This window comes from Pinus tabuliformis, chromosome 2_1 (assembly GCF_031772625.1).
Source record: "Pinus tabuliformis cultivar Carrire ecotype Pingquan chromosome 2_1, CPIR1, whole genome shotgun sequence".
Lineage (NCBI taxonomy): Eukaryota > Viridiplantae > Streptophyta > Pinopsida > Pinales > Pinaceae > Pinus > Pinus tabuliformis.
In genome coordinates this window covers 89,573,148-89,595,532 of record NC_142299.1, presented here as the reverse complement: position 1 = coordinate 89,595,532, position 22,385 = coordinate 89,573,148, and the positions used below count along the sequence as shown (strand labels likewise).

At 43.2% G+C, this 22,385-nt stretch overlaps 1 protein-coding gene across 3 annotated transcripts in view; it reads left to right on the top strand.

Annotated features, from left to right (window-relative positions):
• Positions 1-22,385, top strand: part of LOC149198913 (SNARE-interacting protein KEULE-like) — a 377,844-nt gene that overhangs the window by 30,099 nt on the left and 325,360 nt on the right. For all 3 annotated transcript variants that reach the window (XM_089402211.1, XM_089402212.1, XM_089402213.1), the window contains exon 2: positions 11,131-11,189. In XM_089402211.1, coding sequence (XP_089258337.1) covers positions 11,131-11,189 — 59 coding nt within the window. The remainder of the gene's footprint in view (positions 1-11,130; positions 11,190-22,385) is intronic.

Sequence of the window (22,385 nt, the reverse complement as noted above, 5' to 3'; positions counted from 1 at the left end):
GGAGATCTCATGCATTCTAGCCTCTCCACTAAATTTCGTGGCTAGAGCACATCCGATGCTATAAAAAATAACACTCCCTCTTAGCGAGGAATGTGTTTTAGTGTTGCACACCCTGCCACAACACTCTTTTTCTGTATAATCTACTATCACGCTATTGATGTCTGGCTGCTGCTGCCCACCAACTATTGCGAGACTCTAATGCTGCATCTGTGCTACTGCTGATCCTGCCATATTGCTGCCAACATTGCATCTGCACTGCAACTCCCTCTCATCCGTTGCTGCTGCAACTACAACACCGCAACTGAAAATCTGTCCTTGCTAATGGAACGGGTTCTCCACCATACCCATATGTTCTTTGAAATAGATGAACTTAGCTCTCCTTAGAGCTTTTGTGAGTATGTCTACAACCTGCTCTTATGTGGGAACATACAGCTGGACTTACCCACACTGTACACAATCTTTGATGAAATGACGTCGTATATCTGTTGATTTGGGGTAGCATCGGATGTGCTCTAGCCACGAAATTTGGTGGAGAGGTTGGGGCACATGAGATCTCCAATACCCAGAAAGGGTTTGGGCAGATTCTAAACAGATAAGGAGATATTAAAATAATTAATATTTTTAATGGAGTGCCTAAGTCTAAACTTAGGGAAAATAAAATATTAATGTGTATTAATATGAATTTGTGTTAGAGTGGTCCAAAAGACATGGATCAAGCCAGATCTAATCTTAGCCGTTGATTAGGGACTTAATCTCAGCTGTTGAGATGTCAACAGGAAAAGTATAAGAGGAGGCTTGAGGGTCACTTGGAGAATACACCAGAGTGATCAATCATTCTATTCTCTAGAGCGGGGTTTGCTAAGAGAGATAGAATCAGTGATCGAGAGAGTAGTTGAGGGGCATTGAGTACAAAGAAACAGAGAAGGTAGAGATTGTGCCGGGAGAGCAGCGCAACATCCAAGGAGGGTGATGCAGAGCCAGCAAGGGCTCACGCAGGGCCACACAGAGGCAGCCAAGTGCTGTGCAGAGCACCAGAAGGGACAACGTAGCTGACGCAGGGCCTCCGGGGACATTGGTCCAAAAATAATGGTGTCATGTGGTGTGTTTGTTCTTGTTTCTTTTAGTTGCTGATCTGTAATATGTTGAGCATGCACTGGTGTTTATTTTCAGTATTTACTTTGTAAATTACTTGTTAAAGAAAAAGTAACAAGTAGGTAGGAATAAATCAGAAAAAGTGCATGAAAGGTTTCTAACTAAGTAAACTTAGAAACTTCAACATGGTATCAGAGCGTGATTGCAGATCACAGGAGGACAAAAAGACATCAGCCGAGCGGAGAAATAACAACTGTCGCGAGGTGACAGAAGCTGTTTCTAGCAGCACAAAAGCCAAGGAAGTGTGACGCAGAGCCAGCTAGAGCCATGCAGAAGAAGCCGGGAACTGCGCAGAGCCTCAGAGAGGCCAGCGTTGCTGACGCAGAGGGCTAGAGGGCTGACGCAAGGCATCCCAGGGCTGACGCAGACCCATCCGGGTTGATGCAGCGCCAACGTGAGGCAGAAAGGGGTTGACGCAGTTCACAGAGAGGTAGTTGCTGGGGTCTAGAAGGTTGCAGGAATATGCAGAGTGGAGCTAGTGAGGTTCTGCAGTCAGAACAGTACCTGACAAAGCAGCGCTAGAGGAGTCGTTACTGAGGGTTTCTAGCCGAGGAACCCGGATCAGCAGTGCAGTTGCACAAGACGATCAAAGTAGGGGGCATCTCGACAAGTGTCAGAAGGATTTCCAGGAGGGAAATCAGGACTCAGAGGGAGTTCAGAAGAGAACTTCCAGACGGGAAGTAGATACTTAGAGGAGTCGAACAGAGAACTTCTTGGAAGGAAGTAGAGGAGCGTCATGGCACTACACGGGGTAAGAGACCAGGATAGACTGGACGGAGCATCGAACTTTGCAGTCTGGAAGGCCAGAATCTTATCAGTGCTTGACAGGAATCGTGTCAAGAACTTTGCCTTGAAGGTTATAGCTATCCCAGTCGACTTCAATGATAATGACAAGTACGAGGAGGCAATGGCGAGGGTCAAGTGCATTATCCTTGACGATGTCAAGGATCATGTGGTACCACATATAACCGAGAAGGAAACGACAGTTGAGATGTGGGAGGCTCTCAAGAACCTGTACCAGCATACTTCTATGCAGAGAAGAACGTTGCTCAAGAACCAGATGAGGTCGTATTAGATGAAGAAGGGTCAATCGATTGACACCTTCCTCGGAGGACTGAATGAGATCCGCGACCAGTTGACTGCTGTAGAAGCGACATCGGATCAGGAGCTTCTGGTGAGGACAACCCTGAATGCTATCTCAGAAGATTAGGAAGTGTTTGTCCAGAGTATCCTGGGCAAAGGGACTCTCCCACCTTGTGACGAGATGTGGGCGGCTCTTTGTTAGGAAGAGATCAGACGGCAGTTGAAGACAGGTAGCAGCAGCAAAGGGATCAAGGTCAAGTAGGAGGAGGAGGAGGATGTGGCCCTAGCATCTGAGGGAAAGCAGGAGAAGCGGAAGAAGAAAGATCTCTGCAAGATCAAGTGCTCCCACTGTGGGGAGATGGGTCATTATGCGACTCAGTGCCCAAGAAGAAGAGTAAGGGAGAGTCTTTCGAGACTAAGGCAGCGCCAGCACGGGCAGAGAAGGAAGTTTTGACAGACGATGATTGTGCCATGAGTGCACACACGCCACTTGAGTGGAAGTGGGGAGACATCAAGCTGTAGTCAGGCAGACTATAGGCGATGTCTCCCCACTTCCGTTCAAGTGGCGTGTGTGCATTCATGGCACAATCATCGTCTGTTAGAACTTCCTCAAGATACCCAGCCTCTTGGATTAGACCTTGCTACGGGAGCCTCGATGAGGAGTAGCAGGACTGGTTGAGTGGGTAGAGACGGATGTGGATGGAGCGGTAGATAGAGCTACAGTGCAGGAGTCCCAAGACAGCACAGAGCTAGCAGGCTGCAGCAGTGCGAGAGGCACAGGAGTGTTGCACCAGTGCAGGAAGGCACAGAGAGGTGTGCAACGATGCGAGATGCAAGGAGTTGTTGCAGCAACGCAGAGGTCAGAGAGGGAGCACTTGTCAGCGGCAAAGGGAGCTTTAGCATCAGTGGGTGTTTCTAGCCCAATAGGGAGGTCAGTTACTTACTTCTGAGTAACTGAGTTGTAGTGCAGCAGTGGGCAACACGATGCAACATGATGAGAGGAGGTGCAGTGCGGATGCAATGCTGGGAGAAAGGACCAGCAACAACACGGATGCAGAGGGAGCTGTAGTACAGATGCAGCAGTGGCAGTCGCAGAACCATGAGCAACAATATAGGATGCAGCAGTGCAGAGGATGTTGGGCAGGGAGGCTTAGCATTAGCACAAGGACCAATGCCGGATGATGGGGGTGATACTCAGTGAGGAGTATTACTAGAGCACAATGCTCGCTAAGAGGGAGTGTTGATTTGGGGTAGCATCGAATGTGCTCTAGCCACGAAATTTGGTGGAGAGGTTGGGGCACATGAGATCTCCAATATCCAGAAAGGGTTTGGGCAGATTCTAAACAGATCAGGAGATATTAAAATAATTAATATTTTTAATGGAGTCCATAAGTTTAAACTTGGGGAAAATAAAATATTCATGTGTATTAATATGAATCTGTGTTAGAGTGGTCCAAAAGACATGGATCAAGTTAGATCTAATCTTAGCCGTTGATTAGGGACTTAATCTCGACCGTTGAGATGTCAACAGGAAAAGTATAAGAGGAGGCTTGAGGGTCATTTGGAGAATACACCATAGTGATCCGTCATTTTATTCTCTAGAGCGGGGTTTGCTAAGAGAGATAGAATCAGTGATCGGGAGAGCAACTGAGGGGCATTGAGTACAAAGAAACAGAGAAGGCAAAGATTGTGCTGAGAGAGCAGCGCAACAGCCAAGGAGGGTGATGCAGAGCCAGCAAGTTCTCACGCAGGGCCACGCAAAGGCAGCCAAGTGTTGCGCAGAGCACCAGAGGGGCCAACGTAGTGGACGCAGGGCCTCCTGGGGCTGACGCAGGCCAAGGAAGGCTGACACAGGGCTAGCGCTGGGCTAAGAGAGGCTGACGTAGTCTAGATTGGGCAGACGCTGGGGTTGCAGAGCAGTTTTGTGCTGAGGAACTGTCGGAAGGATTTTCCGGGGTTTCAGCCAGGAGATTTCTCTCAAATTGTGAGGTATAGCTGCTAAGGAAATTCTCTGTTGGGTAGGCCAGTTTTGGCACCCAGATTGTACTCTGATATTGCTTAATAAGAAAACCCTCAGATAGCTGCACCAGTTTTCCCGCATTGGGTTTTTCCGGGGACATTGGTCCAAAAATAATGGTGTCATGTGGTGTGTTTGTTCTTGTTTGTGTGTTTTGTCATGCACTGGAGTTTTTTTTCATTATTTACTTTGTAAATAACTTGTTAAAGAAAAAATAACAAGTAGGTAGGAATAAATAAAAAAAAGTGCATGAAGGGTTTCTAACTAAGTAAACTTAGAATCTTCAACAATATCTATGTGTTTCGACCTGTCATGAAACACTGGATTCTTAGAAAGCTTGATGCAACTCTGATTATCATAATAGACTTAGTCCCCTCCATGCTTTGCCTGAACAAGCTTACAAGCAGCTTTCGAAGCCATATAGATTTGCACATAGCTGTGCTTGTTGCCATGCACTCTGCTTCTGCAGAGCTCAGTGCTACTGACTTCTGCTTTCTGCTGCAACACGAAACCATCCCTGATCCAATGCTGAAGCAGTACTGGGAGGTACTTTTCTTGTTTATTGAATTGCTTGCCCAATCTGCATTTGTGAACCCACTCTTGACTGTGCTACACAAATACTTCAGAATATGCCTCACTGCTGCCCAATGTACGCTCTTCGACTCTACCATGAACTGACTGAGAGTATTAATAGCGAAGCAAATATCTGGCCTATTGTTGACTAGATACATGAGAGACCCAATAAGTTGTCTATACAAGGTGGGGTCGACATCCTTGTCATCTGATGCATCTATCTTCTTCCAGTTGGTGATCATGGGCATAGACATGGATCTACAATCTTGCATTCTGAACCTCTTCAGAATATCTGTAGCGTATCTTCCTCGCCCAAGGAAGATCTTCCCATCCTTCTGCCACACTTCCAATTCTAGAAAATAGTGCATCCACCCCAAGTCCTTTATATCAAACTTTGCTGCCAGGTTCCTCTTGCAATCCTCTATGGGCCCTGATGATCCTATCAGAAAAAGATCACCCACATACAAAACTTGGATGAGTGGCTCACCCTCTACCATTAAATAATAAAGTTTGGGATCTGTGTCACTCTTGACAAATCCCATTTGCTGCAAGTAGTTGCCAATCTGACCATACCATGCCCTGGGAGCTTGCCTGAGTCCGTATAGAGATTTCTTTAGTCTGCACACATGAGTGCACTTCTCATGAGCCTTGAAACCCTTTGGCCGTTCTATGTAGACCTCTTCCTCTATCACCCCGTTCAAGAAAGTTATCTTGAGGTCCATCTGGTGAGTTGACCATCCCATCTGAGCTGCTAAGGATATAACTGACCAGATATAGGTGTATTTGGAAACTGGGGTGAAGGTCTCTTCATAATATATCCCTTCCTTTTGTGCATACCCCTTTTCCACGAACCTAACCTTGTAATTTTCCACACTGCCGTTTGCAACATACTTGATCTTGTAGATCCATCTAGAACCTACAATTGACCTGTCTTCAGGCCTTGACACCACCTCCCAAACATTATTCGTCATGATAGAGCTATACTCTTCTACCATGGCGTCTACCCACACCTGATTCTGTGCAGCCTCCTGAAAGCTGGAAGGTTCTACAACCAGAGCCACCAATGCTGGGTACATGTCAGGCTGTTTGCGCTAATGTCTTAAAACTTTGACTCCGGTTCGGAAATGGTCGAGGGTCGGCTCCGACTCCAACTCCAACTCGGTATCGACTCGGTTGGTTTGATTTCAATGACTCGGTTGTTGTAAAAATACATTAAATATTTATTTTTTATAAAAAACATAATTTTGAAGATTTTCATTCATGTTTCCAAACTCAAAGCTTTAGAATATAGAGAGAAGACAACATATGATCAAAGTAGGCTCATGAATATATCCATTATATCAAAATGGCACCTAGTGCATTGTCCAATACAAAGTTCATACTTAGCCACCAATGCTGGGATTCGTTTCTGCCTCAGCCTAAGGACAATCACTAGACTACAACAAGAATAATACCAATTCTCTGCTCCTAATGAAGTCTCAAAACCCTTGATTTAATTCTAGTCAAGCTCCAGAACAATCAGAGGTAAATATGTATTTATTAGTCCATTGCTAGAATGTTTGCCTTTTTAAAAACATTGTATGGCTCAATGCATTGTTTCGGTTTTCTAATTCATGCCACTAGGATAACCATACTTCGGCCTTGTAATTTTCAAAACTTTCTCATAGTGTTAGATTACTTTAGGGCTATAAATATGCAATAAACAATAACCCAACCATTGATATGTAGGAGGCAGAACAACTTTTGACAAATGTGCTTTAGGTTTTTTGTCAAAAAGCCAAGTCGGCCGAGTTGTTACCGAGTCGGCCGAGTCACTACCGAGTTGGCTAAGTTGTTACCGAGTCGACCGAGTCAATGATTGGCTCGGTAACAACCCGGCTAGCCGTTCCGTTTCGGCCACTGAGCTGACCCGACCAGGCATTGGCTTGGTTTGACTCGGCCGAGTCGGAGTCGACTCGACCGTTTTTTAAAACAAACTTTGCATTCTCTTTTGTTGTTAAAATTGGAAACTAGAACCAAACTCCACATGGATCATCTTATTTATGGCAGTTGATATTTTTCTTGGATTCTTCTCTTTGAGAGGTGTAGGATTGATCTAAAGATCATCTGATTCCAACATGTACAAATAAAGATATGAATTTATTTATATTATGGTCAAATTGTCAAGGTCGGCCAACAAGCAAAACAAGCATTCAAACCCCCAACTCATCCTCAACGTTGCATATAAAAGGAGACCTCAAGTCATTTTATCATCTTCTCATCTTCACTCATCTCTCTCTCCTCATCTAATTGGGTACGCATATCTGGGCAGCTGTCTCTCACACGTGCGAAGGAAGAAGGACGAATTTTGTTGATTGCGTTGATTAGCGTTGACCGAGTTGTAGGATTGTTGTTTGATTGCGTTGACCTGTTTTGACTGTTGTTTGGGTGAGGTATCTCTGTCCTAGTAGGTCGCAGATTTGGGCACTGAAATCGAGGCAATCTGACCTCTCATTTGACCAACGTTGACTGCGTTAGGGCTGGCTGCAGTTTGACTTTTGTTGACCAGTTTTTGACTGGACTTTTTTGGACTGTTTTGGGTTGATTGGGCTTGTTGTTGGAGGTTGAAGCTGATTGGGTTTGACCGAGCTGATTAGAGGAAGAATTTTGCCCCGTTTGACCAACGTTGACCTTTCTGGTTAGGGCTTTTTTGCTGCTGTCATAAATTATGAGATTTGTAAATTGTCAAGGTCGACCAACAAGCAAAACAGGGATTCAAACCCCCAACTCATCCTCAACGTTGCATATAAAAGGAGGAGACCTCAAGTCATTTTATCATCATCTCATCTTCACTCACCTCTCTCTCTTCATTTGATTGGGTGCGCATATCTGGGCAGCTGTCTCTCACACGTGCGAAGGAAGAAGGATGAATTCTGTTGACTGCGTTGACCAACGTTGATCGAGCTGTAGGATTGCTGTTTGACTGCATTGACTTGTTTTGATTGCGGTTTGGGTGAGGTATCTCTGTCCTAGCAGGTCGCAGATCTGGTCACTGAAATCGAGGCAATCTGACCTCTCATTTGACCAACGTTGACTGCCCTAGGGTTGGTCGTAGTTTGACTTATGTTGACCAATTTTTGACTGGACTTTTTTGGATTGTTTTGTGCTAATTGGGCTTGTTGTTGGAGGCTGAAGTTGACTGGGTTTGACCGAGCTGATTAGAGGAAGAATTTTGCCTCGTTTGACCAGCATTGACTTTTCTGGTTAGGGATTTTTGCTGCTGTCATAACTTATCAGATTTGTAAATTGTACTATCTCTCTCTTTTCTAAACTATTGAAGAGTATAGAAGAATTGATCAAGGGTTTCCCCACATTGGGGTTTGTCCCTGGCTGGTGCCACATCTTGTGTCCTCTTTGTCTTGGCTTGTCTTCTACTATTTATGTTTATGTTCTATCTGCATTTTACTATCATGTTGATGTGATTGCTAAACTAGATATTGATATTGGGCTAATAAAGAAATTGAAGTAAAATTGCTCTTAAGCATAGAACATACCATTGTTACCTAAACTTAATAGTTCGTCCTAGGGGTTCCAATAAAGTCCTCTGCATCTCTCAATGTGTGACGAACTTCTCTGCTGGCTCGACCACTAGTGGTGGGAGGTTCAACTAGCTCCTCCTCATCCTTCCTCTACTGCTCCGTTTGTTGAGAACTCCCCACATCTCCTGCACCTGAGGAAATACTGGTACTAGTCATTGTACTCGATCCCTGTGATTGTCCTCCACTGGTCCCACTGGCTACCCTTGCACCTGCCCTTGCTGTTGGACCATGGGAGCTTCTATTGACTGATTTTGATCACCTGCAGGCATCTCACGAGATATCTTGAAAGCTCAGTCCTCCATGAACTTCATGTCTCGTCACACCACAATCTTCCTATTGCTAGGAATATAGATCTTGTATGCCTTTGAGGTTTTGCTATACCCAACGAGAAACCCCTTCTCTGCAGTCTGATCCGACGGCTCATTCTTTCCTCAGTATTATCCACACTTGATTCGTGGCTTAACACCCGATTAGTCCATGATCTTTGTTTAAAGAGCATGGAGGATCATTTGTTAGGTGACCATTCATGAGAGAAGCTTATGTAAATTTTCTTTCTTTTATATTAATAAATTGCCTGAAGTGGAGGTATTGGCTCAAGCCGTGGACTGTTTCCCTCTTTGAGGATTTGAACCACGTCAACAATACTGGTGTATTGATCTGTGATCTGTTTGTGAGCGGTGTCCTTTGGTGTTCTATTTTAGGAACTTACCCTGTAAATTCCTACATCTAAGCCGACTTGACTTGTGGATGACAAAATTGACTTTTTGACTTAATACAACATTCTTGTTCTTTTTTCTTCCAAGAAGTCCAAATGGGACTTTGACTCAATTATGTTTTTTTGAGTCATAATAAATTTTCTTTTACTCAAATGACCCTACAAGCATGAAGAACATGCCTTGACTAAAAGTGAAAACAATCATATAATAATTTTTTTTCTTCTTTTGATACAAGTACAATGATAATTCTGAAGACCAAACCTAGTTACATTTCCAACACCCATCACCCTTTAACATCAATAACAATTATTTATTTCAACACATTTGGGGCATCAATCTTCAAAAAATAATATCTCTCCAACCACAAGGACTCACAAAGCGCGCCACCTATCAAACGAAATGGCGTGACAAGGGCTACCAATGTAGAAGGTCTTTGTACCCAAATTCACTTGATTTGTGCACTCAAATCATCAAAACAAATGCTGGCCCATTCACTGTTTGACATAAATGACAATTTTTTCCAACAGTTTGAACTATTGCATTTACACACAATATAGTAGATGACAATGATAATAGAATACACGTTAAGAAGCTATGCTAGTGATGGGATGGACGTTCGAATAGCTTACGTCGCATCCTCTATCATGTTCAATATTCTTGCATTTTATTAAGGTCCCTACAATGTGCCTTGGGTGAGATCTTCTTGATAAACTAGGGATTTATATGTTGTCACTACACTACAATGCCTATGTTGGACACCTTAGTCAACCTTTGTTCTACATTTCAAGCCAACATTTGGTTTTGTTTCCAATACGCAACCATGCTTGGTTTATGTTTCACACTCTAGAGGAGAGACTGACTTACACAAACCTGCAAGATTGGTTTGATAAATAGATTGACCTCTTTGTGAAATATGAAGTTCTGTTGATTGGGTAGAACATGCGAAAGTTGAAAGATCTACTATTGGAAGATATCTATGAGATTTTCTAGGTGGCCATATATCTATCCAAAGTTTATTTCTTTCGACCTTGAATGACAGTGAGCCAGTGCCCAGTTCACCTCCCTGGCCATTGGTCATTAGACTCAGGAGCCCCTGACATCTTCAGCTCTATTGCTAGATCTTCCTATCTCACTCACTCTTTTTTTGGCAGGCTAGTGATTATCTTGTTTCGCGCTAAAGTCTTTTATATCTGTGTGACAACAAAACTACTGCTTGTTTCTTTCTTTCTTTATGTTATTTTCAGCATTTTCTAGGTGTTGCACTCTCACAATGTATTCATACTGATTGTACTCTGATTCAGTCCCGCTGACCTACTTTTGTGGTCGTTTGTTGGACATTCATAAAATTATCTATCTTATTATCCAGGTAGACTTGAAAGTCAATCTTTATGAATGGAGACAAAGAGAAGAGGAGAGCGCAATGTTTCCTAGGGAAAGGGAGGAACTATCATCTAGCATGATTGGAATCTGGTAGAGCTAGAGCAATGTGAGGAGAGTTGTATATTACTGGCTAAAGACCACCATATAGGGCTAGATCTTGGAATTTATAGTGGAAACAAGCCAATAATTCTTACGAGCTTCTAGAACTATAATGTAAACATTATTGGAGTTACCAGCTTGTTGAAGTCAATTAGGTTTCTGTTTTTGTCTTAAATTGTACATGTTTTCCTAGATACAATATTGGTTATATTTTGACATTAGAATGAATAGATAAGAAGTGGGATACTGAAGAATGTGTTAGTAGTAGTCAAGAGAAAACTAGATTTAACCAATGCTTGTTTGTTCTTCTTGTGAGTATCTTGTTTAGGTTCAAAAATATTTTACAGTTTAAAGGGAAAATCTGTGCAAAATTTAGTGGGAAATGATTTTTCGCTGTGTTATTTTCCGAATGGTCATTGGGTAAATATTTTCATGTCTACATGTTTGGTTGATACATTGTGTTTATTCAAATTGTTAGTGGTTGGCTGACTTGGGTGATTCATTTGTGATTCGATTGTTTGGGAGAGTGCAGGATTATTACATGAAATGCTTCGATCAACCAAGTCAAATGAATCAAAATCAAGTTGGAAGGTAGATTTTCAACCTTGTATTTACTATTTTTCAATATGTTTGTTCTTGACATATCTTTTGAGAGATTGCTTCTCTTCCAATAGCTAACTTTATCCTGTCCTTTAGTTTCACTAATTTAGATGGGTGAATGTGTGCCATTCAAAATGACATAACTATTAAAGTAATGCATACAATTTTTTCTCAAAACAGTTTGAATAAAATTCAAGAAGATGCAAACCCTTACATAATTCAATGATTCATGAATTTAGATGAATTACATGCATGGCACAATACAAGTTTAGGTGGTGTGTGTAGTGGACATACTTGTATATTTTTTTTATTAGCCGTGACACAAATAAAATATATAACTAACATTGAATAATAATAATAATTATAATTAAATAACCCAAGAGACACAACCCTTCAACCTTGTGATTAGTCAGTAGTATTTATACAATCATGAGAGGTCTTGTAGAACATCACATTCATTATTAATACTTTATGTCCAATATGGATATCTTTACATCATCCTAGTTATTTTGGATATTTAGTTGATGAACTAGTTTGGTCCATTACATTGGTATCAAAGCCTCTTTGATTTTAGCTTTTGGCCATGTATATTTTTTAGAGCCTGTTGTCGCACAAAGTGTCTAGGCACCGTGACAACGCTCAAAGTAAGGGCTGTCACTCTCGATCCTTACTCACTCCGTTTAAACTCTCTCCTAGGCAAGTCAAGGGGGTTAGTCCCTAAGGTAAATGGACGAGAAAGCCTATGGAACACAGGTTCTAGGAGACTTAAAGATGGAAAACATGACGAATGTAAATGAATCTTGATTAACTCAGATGAATAAATTAAACGCTAATGTAACCAAGACACGACCACACGTTAAAATTGACAACTAGGGCCAAAGTCCATGTGGATCACCTTATTTATGGCTTCTGATATTTTTCCTAGATTCCTCTCATCGAGAGGTGCAGGATTGATCTAACGATCATCCGATTCCGATAAGTATTTATGGAGATATGAATTTATTTTGATTATGGACAAATTGTCAAGGTCAGCCATCAAACTTATGTAGGCTCAGAAGCCCAACAGTCACGTCTATTCAACGTTTGCATATAAATACAAGGAGCCTTCTCCTCATTTGGACAATTCATTCACTCATCTTCTCTCTCTCTCTCTCCTACGCATAAAAGGAGCCTCTCTCTCTCTCACACGTGTGGCTGAAAGGAAGACGTCCTAGGGCAAGGAAGACGCAGAAAGAAGGACGCTAGGGCAACAGGTAATCTCTTTGACCAGCGTTGACTAGTTGTTGACCATCCAGAAGTGTGGATTGGGTGTGGTTGCCTCTCCTTGGCAGGCCGCAATTTTTGGCACGAAAACCGAGGTGATCTGACCTCTGGTTTCACCAGTGTTCACTGGCCTAGTTTAGGGCTGCAAGTTGACTTCAGAAATATGCAAATTGACTGTACTTTTGGGGTTGTTTCTTCAGGCTGTTCAAGGGCAAGTTGACTGGAAATTGACCTAGCATATTAGAGGTCAATTTCAACTAGTTTGACCAAGTTTGACTTTGTTGATCTAGGGTTTGCTGCTGATATAAAATTACAAAATTCAGATTTTGTACTATTTCTCTCTGTTGAACTATTGAAGATAAAAGAAGATTTGATCAAAGGGTTTCCCCACATTGGGGTTTGTCCCTGGCTAGCCGCCACATCTTGTGTCTCTTGTTTTGGTTTGTTTTCTGTTGATCATTTAATGTTCTATCTGCACTTTACTTAATGTATATGTGATTGCTAATCTGTGACTAATAAGAAGAAAAATAAGTAAACTGCTCTAAGCATAGAACATACCATAATTTAACATGGTATCGGAGCTGAGGTGAAGACAAAGCCCAAGCAAGAGCAAGAGCAAGAGCAATCACCGAAGAGAAGGATTGGCAGGCAATCTTAAAATCATGGGGTCCTCAACACACTTCCCTGCTGAAGACAAACTCCGTGAGAAGTCTGACTATCACGGATGGAAGATGTCTCTCGATCTAACATTAGAAGAGCAGGAAGTGTTGGACCATGTGAGAGGCAGAATTGTTGAGCCTCCATCAAATGCATCCGCTGCTGCTAGGAACAAATGGACCAAGGGAGAAGTCAAAGCAAGGAAGATCATCTGGGACTCTTGGTGGCCTATGTTTCCGAGTTGATGACCTCCAAGGAAATCTACGATAAACTGGTGAGTTTATTTAAAGTTAATGATGCAAATCAAGTCTTGTTTCTTAGAAATAAGCTGAAGGAAGTTAAGAAGGGCAAAGATGAGAGCATGCAAGCATATTTCTTAAGGATCACCGAGATCAAGAACGATCTCCTATCTATTGGGGAAGTAATTCTTGACAGGGAAATGACACTCACAACTCTTAGAGGACTGCAATCTGAATGGTATATATTTAGGACTACTCTTCTCAACAATAACGTAATTCCTGGATTTGAGGAATTGATGGCCAGATGCATTCAAGAAGAAACAAGGATGGAAGAGCAAGAAATGCCCATACTTAAAGGTCATCCCTATGCCTTTTCTTCTCATGCTAAAAGAAGAAACAATTCCGGGGCTAAATTCAAAGGAAAGGCTGGACCAAAGGGTGGAAGAAAAGGACGATGTTACAATTGCAATAAAACGGGTCACTATGCAAGGGAGTGCCCTGATAAAAAGGACTCACACCGGGACGATGATCAAAATCCCTCTCAAGGCAATCAAAGGAATGGCAGGTCAAATGGCAGAGGTAAAAGAAGTGCCGGAAATCAAGGAAGAGGACAACCATTCAAGAAGGCAAGAAATTCTAGGTATGAATCTAACATTGTTAACAATAAGCAAGATGAATATTATCTACCAGCAACTCTATCTACCACTGCTCCCCCGGACTCGCTGGGAAATTGGCTTATTGATAGTGGTGCCTCAAGGCACTTCACTGGTTACAAAGAAGCTCTCTATAATCTGATAGAGAAGGAAACAAACCTGGAAATTGTTCTTGGAGATAATTCAAAATATCTCGTGAAAGGCGTAGGAAATGTCACTCTTCAATTGAATCAGGGTAATACCATCCACTTACAAGATGTATTATATGTACCTAATCTAAAAAAGAACCTGGTGTCCATTTTGGCAATGGAAGACAAAGGCTACAAGGTGGCTTTCAACGATGGCAAGGTACGTGTATGGAAAAAGAAATTTAAAGATGCTTTTACTCTTGGGTTTCGAGTTGATTCATTATATTAGGTCGGAGGAAGTCTACTGGGTGTCATGTCTTGTGACACATCTCTTCAGTCCGAACTATGGCATCGGAGGTTTGCTCACCTTCATTATAAAGCTCTACCCGATGTAAGGAAAATGGTGACCGGGATGCCCGAGTTCAGATTAGAGCAAGAAGATGTATGTCCAGGATGTGCCAAAGGAAAGCTCAAAAGGGGACCATTCCCCTCAAGCCAAAGCAACACCTCCGATATATTGCAGTTGGTTCACTCAGACATATCCGGTATGATACCTGTGAACTCCTTGGGAGGATATTTATATTACCTCACTTTTACAGATGATTATTCTCGCAAGACTTGGATATACTTCTTGAAAAGGAAGGATGAAGTGTTCTCCTGGTTTCGACACTTAAAAGCCTTGATCGAGAATCAAACCGAAAAGAAGATTAAGACCTTAAGGACTGATAATGGGACTGAATATGAATCCAATGAGTTTCATGACTTTTGCAAAGAGGCTGGCATTAAGAGGAAGACTACTACAGCATATACTCCTGAGAAAAATAGTGTGGCGGAAAGGAAGAATCATACAATTGTGGAAGCTGTCCGTGCTATGCTCCATGATCAAAGACTTCCGAAGTTTCTATGGGCCGAAGCTGCAAATACCGCTGTATATGTACAAAACTGATGCCCTCATCAAGCATTGGGTTCCAAGACTCTCGAAGAAATGTTCACCGGTAAGAAACTTGGCGTATCTCATTTTAGAATTTTTGGAAGCCTTGTATATTTTCAAGTGCCTAAAGAGAAAAGGAATAAATTGGGTGCATCTGGAAAGAAAGGAATCTTCGTGGGCTATAGCGAAAATACTAAGGGCTATAGAATCTATGTAGCTGGTCAAAGGGAAGTCAAGATTAGTCATGATGTCACCTTTGACGAAGATATGGCTCTTAGCAAAATAGACAATCTTCCTACTTTAAGGGGATCTAAAGAAGCTGACACCGGGGAACCGAAGGAAAAGGAAGATGAGACGATGCCCGATGTGGAAGAACCTATGGATCCTATTAATCCTCCTTCGCAAGAGCCTTCCTCTTCTAGGAAGAGGCCTTCATGGCTTAGGGGGACACTTGATGATGCTGAAGGACACATTGCACCCAAAGGAACCTTCCATGAAAGTAAGAAGCCGAACAGGTATCAGGGATACTTGACCATCATGAGCACGATCATCCAAAATGAGCTTTCGTCATTCACAGATGCTGTCAAGCATCAAGTATGGAAGGATGCTATGACCGAGGAATATGAGTCCATTATGAAAAACGATGTTTGGGATGTGTTCCCCAGACCCCAGGACAAAGTAGTTGTCACTTCAAAATGGCTTTACAAGATAAAGCATGTAGTTGATGGAAGTGCGAAAAAGTATAAGGCTCGTTTTGTCGCTCGTGGCTTCTCCCAGAAGGAAAGTATAGACTATGACGAGATATTTGCACCTGTTGCCTGATATACCACCATCCACTTGATCATAGCCCTTGTTGCTTCGCAAGGATGGAACCTACATTAGATGGATGTCAAGACTGCGTTCTTACATGGTTCGATCAAAGAGGAGGTCTATGTGGAGCAACCCGAAGGATTTGAAATTTATGATCGAGAATCTCATGTGTGTAGGTTGAAGAAGGCCCTCTATGGGCTAACGCAAGCAGCCCGAGCATGGTATGAGAGGATCGATAGCTACTTGATGAAGCTGGGATTCACTAGGAGTGAAGCCAACCCTAACCTTTACTTTAAGGTTATAGATGACAAGCCTCTCATACTGGTGCTATATGTTGACGACCTCTTTCTAACAGGTGCAGACCCTCTCATTCACGAATGTAAGAGGGAGCTGGCTTCTGAGTTCGGGATGAAAGACCTAGGACTTATGCACTATTTCCCAGGACTGGAAGTTTGGCAAAAACCAGGGGAGATTTTCCTATCTCAAGGAAAATATGTGGTGAAGATATTGGAGAGATTCGGCATGGTGGACTGCAAGCCCGTAACTACCCCGATGGAGCTTGACTTCAAGAAGTTAAGCAGTAGTGCTGCTGGACTTGTTTTACGAAATGCTACCGATTATCGTCAACTCGTCAGAGCACTAATGTTCTTGGTGAACTCCCGTTCGGATATATGCTTTGCAGTCAACACATTGAGTCAACATATGGTTGAGCCTCACCACTCACATTGGGTTGGTGCCAAGAATCTGTTGAGATATCTTCATCGCACAATCACTCATGGGTTGAGATACACTGCCGGAGATGTGAGACTACTTGGGTATACTGATGCTGATTGGGAAGATAGTGTGGTGGACCGAAAGAGCACTTCCGGGTGCTGTTTCTCTTTGGGATTTGCCTCGATATCCTGGATGAGCAGGAAGCAAAAGTCGGTGGCTTTGAGCACCGCCGAGGCAGAGTACATTGCTGCTAACATGGCCTCCTGTGAGGTAGTCTGGTTGCGAAAGCTCTTCAGTGAGCTATTTGGATTTACATTGGATACCACCATGATCCTGTGTGACAACCAGAGTGGGATCCGTTTATCAGAGAATCCCGTCTTTCATGATCGCTCCAAGTATATCGATATCAGGTACCACTATATTTGGGATACGGTGCAGCGAGAAGCAATAAGGCTCCAACATATCGGTACAGATGAACAGGTCGCCGACATTTTGACAAAGCCCCTAGGAAAGGTCAAATTCCTGACTTTCCAAGAACGACTTGGTGTCATTCAGAGACCTTCTTATGAGGGTCGAGTATGATGTATTGAGCTCTTGGAGCTCCAGGGGGCGCGGGGTACTTCTTGGAGCGACATGTGACCACAGGGCGACTCACCATCCCCTGGTGGTGCACTATGTACAGGGTAAAGGTTCAACCTTCCCCTGTGACACCCTGTGGCGACTGTGGAACAGGATGATTAATTTCCTGTGGGCCAGGGTGATTCGTTCTCCGTGACGATTGTGGAGCAGGATGATTAGTTCTCCTGTAGGCCAGGATGATTAGTTCTCCTGTGGACAAGCTGATTAGTTCTCTGTGGAATCCATTGGATAGGATGATTCGTTCTCCTGTGGACAGGATGATTAGTTCTCCTGTCGAGGCATCCTACCCATGCAGTCTGGGACTCATGGGAAGTACCTCTCATCTGATCAATGAGCAGGGAAATGAGGATAGGGACCATAGTAGTACTATCTATGGACGCATCACTGTGCTAGGATGACCTCCATTGATCTAGGATCAATAATACTGATTTGGGATCAGTAAGAGTGTTTCACACTCTGAGATTGACTTCGGGTCGGTGGAGGATGGTATGATACATCCTCGATCATTTCTTCTTCTTCATAGTTCGAGCAGAGCAGAGCATAGCAGAGTGGGGTCAAGCTGTACAGGACATCGCATTTGATGGATGGATAGTAGTGACGGTTCGACGGATTGCAGATGAAGTTCTCCCTAGTTGAGAGGGAGTGTTAAAATTGACAACTAGGGCCAAACTCCATGTGGATCATCTTATTTATGGCTTCTGATATTTTCCTAGATTCCTCTCATCGAGAGGTGTAGGATTGATCTAAAGATCATTAGATTCCGATAAGTATTTATGGAGATATGAATTTATTTTGATTATGGACAAATTGTCAAGGTCAGCCAGCAAACTTATGTAGGCTCAGAAGCCCAACAGTCACGTCTATTCATCCTCAACGTTTGCATATAAATACAAGGAGCCTCCTCCTCATTTGGACAATTCATTCACTCATCTTCTCTCTCTCTCTCCTACGCATAAAAGGAGCCTCTCTCTCTCTCACACGTGTGGTTGAAAGGAAGACGTCCTAGGGCAAGGAAGACGCAGAAAGAAGGACGCTAGGGCAGCAGGTCATCTCTTTGACCAACGTTGACCAAGCGTTGACCATCCAGAAGTGCGGATTGGGTGTGGTTGCCTCTCCTAGGCAGGCCGCAATTTTTGGCATGAAAACTAAGGTGATCTGACTTCTGGTTTGACCGGTGTTGAGTGCCATAGTTTAGGGCTGCAAGTTGACTGGAAATTGACCTAGCATATTAGAGGTCAATTTCAACTAGTTTGACCAAGTTTGACTTTGCTGATCTAGGTTTTGCTGCTGCTGATATAGGATTTCGGGTCCGTCCAAATGGTTAATAGTCGATCTCTTTTTGGCCCGAAATCTGTTGGATGACTGAGGCCAAAAGAACCTGTGGACTGCGACCATTCAACTGGCGAACGGGTTAAGCAGAGATTTATTCCCGCATTTCTCTTGAGCACCGTCGGTCCATCCTGTCGATCTATCATTCTAGATCATTACCTTTGTTCCTGATCCACCCGTGTTTAGACTGAAATTCGTTATTCATTTTTGAAACCCTCCTGAAGCAGCTCATCCAGAACAACCCACTACCTCTGTTCAGCCAGGAACTATATAACCGCTTCCCTTCTTCGATCTTCTTTTCCTTGAGTTTTAATGATTGGGAGAGACCGCAACCCAAGGACCTCCTTTCTTCTCGCCTTTTTCTAGTCTTCCTCCTCTCTGTTGAAGGTCTGGAAGTGTTCCATATCTTTGGCAGCCTGATAGAGACAATCATCACACAGTTTACCTGGGGGTATCCACTCCCAAACGTGCCGAGTACCACTTCCCTTACTAATCACTCCTTCATTCGCCAGATGATCAGCCAACATATTTGCTTTTCTTTTCACATGGACAAAGTTGACGGTTCTTAAGGTTTGCAGGTGGGTGTGAATACGGTGAAAGACCTGCGATAGCCTCCAATGTTTCGACACTTTTTCCGGTGCCGTTCCATTGCACATTTTCTTGGCCGCTTTAATAATCAATTCCGAATCTGCTTCAATGATGACATTGTGTGAATTTAAATCCACCAGGATTTCCAGGCATTGCTCTAAGGCCATGAGTTCCACCATGTTATTAGTGGCCTTCCCCAAATGACTATAAAAGATCTCCTTTATGCGTCCCTGCTCATCTCTTGTAACACCCCCAAAACCAGCTAACCCTGGGTTGCCCTTGGACGCTCCGTCTATATTGACTTTTAAGAAGCCATGTGGAGGGGGCTTCCAAATATCCATACCTGCATTTGTTTGGCTCACACCCTTGTTTATGCCCTGTGGGACTATTGACTAGAGACCCAACTGTAGTAGTATACAGGCTTCCTAGGGCAGAGGAGGATTCTCCGGAAGTTTCCACAACAGACCTCTGATTGTGTCTTTGAGCTGTCGTAGAATTTGTGCAATTATGTGTTGGGGCGTGCTTGTCTTGCTCTTGAAAATCCTGCCATTGCGTTCTTTCCAAACATCCCAAATGACAAAGCCTGGAACCAGAATCCAAGCTTTATTGACGATTTCATTGCCTGAGAAGTTTTTCCTCCAATTCTTCAGAGTGTTGGTGATGCTAAGTCTGTCCCGATCAGTATGCCTGAAGATTGAGGCCACCCAATCCCACACGGTGGAGGTGAAAGGGCAGAGGTTGAGTAGGTGATTCATCGTCTCCTCTTGTAAGCCACATAGAGGGCATTTGGATGGGCCGACAAAACCCCTTTTCAGCATATTCTCCCAAGTTAGTATTTTCTTTTGTTGAACAAGCCAAACAAACAACTTTATTTTCATCCAGTGAGGGTTCTGCCAAAAGTTCTTCCATACCTGATCAGGGTTTTGGTCGTTAAACCATGTGACTATTCTTTTAGCTTCTTTGAGGTTAAAGTTTCCTTCGGTGTTCCTTCCCCATCTTAGTTGGTCAGACAAGGAGGACACCAAAATCTTCCTTTGCTCCAAATCCCGAGCAAGAGAATCTGCCTGGGCTTTCAAAGGACTGTCTTCACTGTGACCTAAATCCTTCCAAATTCTCCATTTACAATTGTTCCCTACCTGATCCCAGAAGTCACTTACCATAAGTAAACCTTTGTTGTCAGTATCATTTTTGAGAGCGGCTAATTCGTCCTTGAACAAATTGGGTTCCTGTTGCCAGTTATCCTCCCAAAATCGTGCTAGGTTCCCAGCTCGGATCTCCCAGAAACTATGCTGCTGGACAATACCTCTATTCTCCCAAGCAAGATTCCAAATGTGGGAGCCCTTAATGCACCCTGACATTCGGATGTGATCCCTCTCCTGCCAATTTTTTGCATATTTTTGTTTCCAGAGCTTGGCCCAAGGGGTTGTCGATTCCTTGAGCCACCTCCACCAAAGTTTCGCTCCTGAAACTTTGTTGAGGGTTTCAGGGTCATGAAGCCCCAAACCACCATGGGACTTGGGTTTGCAGATCTTGTCCCAAGCTACTAAAGCCCATTTCTTTTTCTCTTCCCCTCTGCCCCATAGAAAATCCCTTTGGATGCTTCTGATCTGTTGCAGAACTCCTTTAGGAGCCGGAAGAGTTGAGAACATGAAAAAGGGAATAGCCTGCAAGACAGCCTGTGTGAGCACAAGGCGTCCCGCCAAATTTAAAGCCCTACATGTCCATTTCCTGATCTTGTCCTGAAGCTTATTCATTATCGGCTCCCACACTCCCTTGCTTAGAGGTTTGTTTGTAAGAGGCATTCCCAGGTACTTGGAAGGTAACTGGTCCCTTTGAAACCCAAGAATTCTGGTAATGTTCCTCTGAATAGCAATGTCAGTGTTAAAGAAGAAAACTTTTGATTTGTTGAGGCTTACCTCTGTGCCAGCCGCCATTGCAAAGTCGTTTAGGATTTGTTTGATCGCTCTGGCTTCCTTGACTGTGGGTATACCCTGCAGCATCGTGTCATCCACAAATTGTTGGTGAGTATTTGCCGCTCCATCCAGGGTAAGTTTGAGACCTTGGATTCTTCCTTCAACATTTGCTGTTTTGATCGCTCTGCCTAGCCCTTCCATCATAAGAACAAAGAGGAAGGGAGAGAGCGGATCCCCTTGTTTGAGACCTCTAGAGGGCATGAAGGTTCTTGAAGGAGCGCCATTAAGCAAGATGGAAAAACTGACTATGGATACTAGTGCCATAACCCATCTTATCCAGTTGTGGTCGAAGCCATAAGCTCTTAGTACTGCCCTTATATAAGACCAACTTAGCTTATCATAAGCTTTCGCTAGGTCCAGCTGAATGATCATACCAGCTTGTTTATTGCTTTTGAGAGAGTGTACCACCTCATGAGCTTAGATGATGTTATTGAGAATCTGTCTTCCCTCCACATAGCCTGTTTGCTCCTCTGAGACGAGAGCTAGAAGAAGGGGTTTGAGTCTGTTGGCGATAACTTTGGAAATAATTTTATACACCACATTACATAAAGCTATGGGTCTGAAACCATCCAGAGTCATGGCTTTTTCCTGTTTTGGGATCAAAGCTATGAAGGAGGCATTAAGAGCCTTCAGAACCGATTTGGATCTTCTTGAGTCTTCCACAACCTCAAGGATATCCTGCTTGACTGTTCTCCAGCAAGCTTTGAAGAAGTCCACATTGAACCCATCCGAGCCTGGAGCTTTGCCATTTTGCATTTCATTGATCACATCACTGACCTCCTCTTCCGACACTGGCCTGTTGAGATTGTGGTTGTCTTCTCTGGTAACCAGCTGAGGGATGTACTTTGTGAAATTACTGATGAACCTAGATCTATCAACCAGAGGCTCCTCTGCTATGTTGAGGAAGTGTTGAACAAGGACAGATTCCATTTCTTTATGAGAGACGAGCTCTATCCCTTGAGAATCCTTGAGTTTTGTGATTCTGTTGTGTGCCCTGTGATCTATGGTAGATTTATGAAAGAACTTCGTGTTTCTTTCTCCCTCTCTAATCCACTGCACCCTCGATTTCTGTCTCCAGAAAATCTCCTCTTGCATGCATCTATCTTCCCATTCTTTCTACAGAGAATCAGCTAGATTTTTCCGCTCCTTAGTGAAGCCATCTGTGATGATAATCTGATTGATCTCCTGGAGTTTTTGCTCAACTTATTTTTTGGCTTTGAAAATATTACCAAACTCCTTTTTGTTCCAATCTTTAAGCCTGGA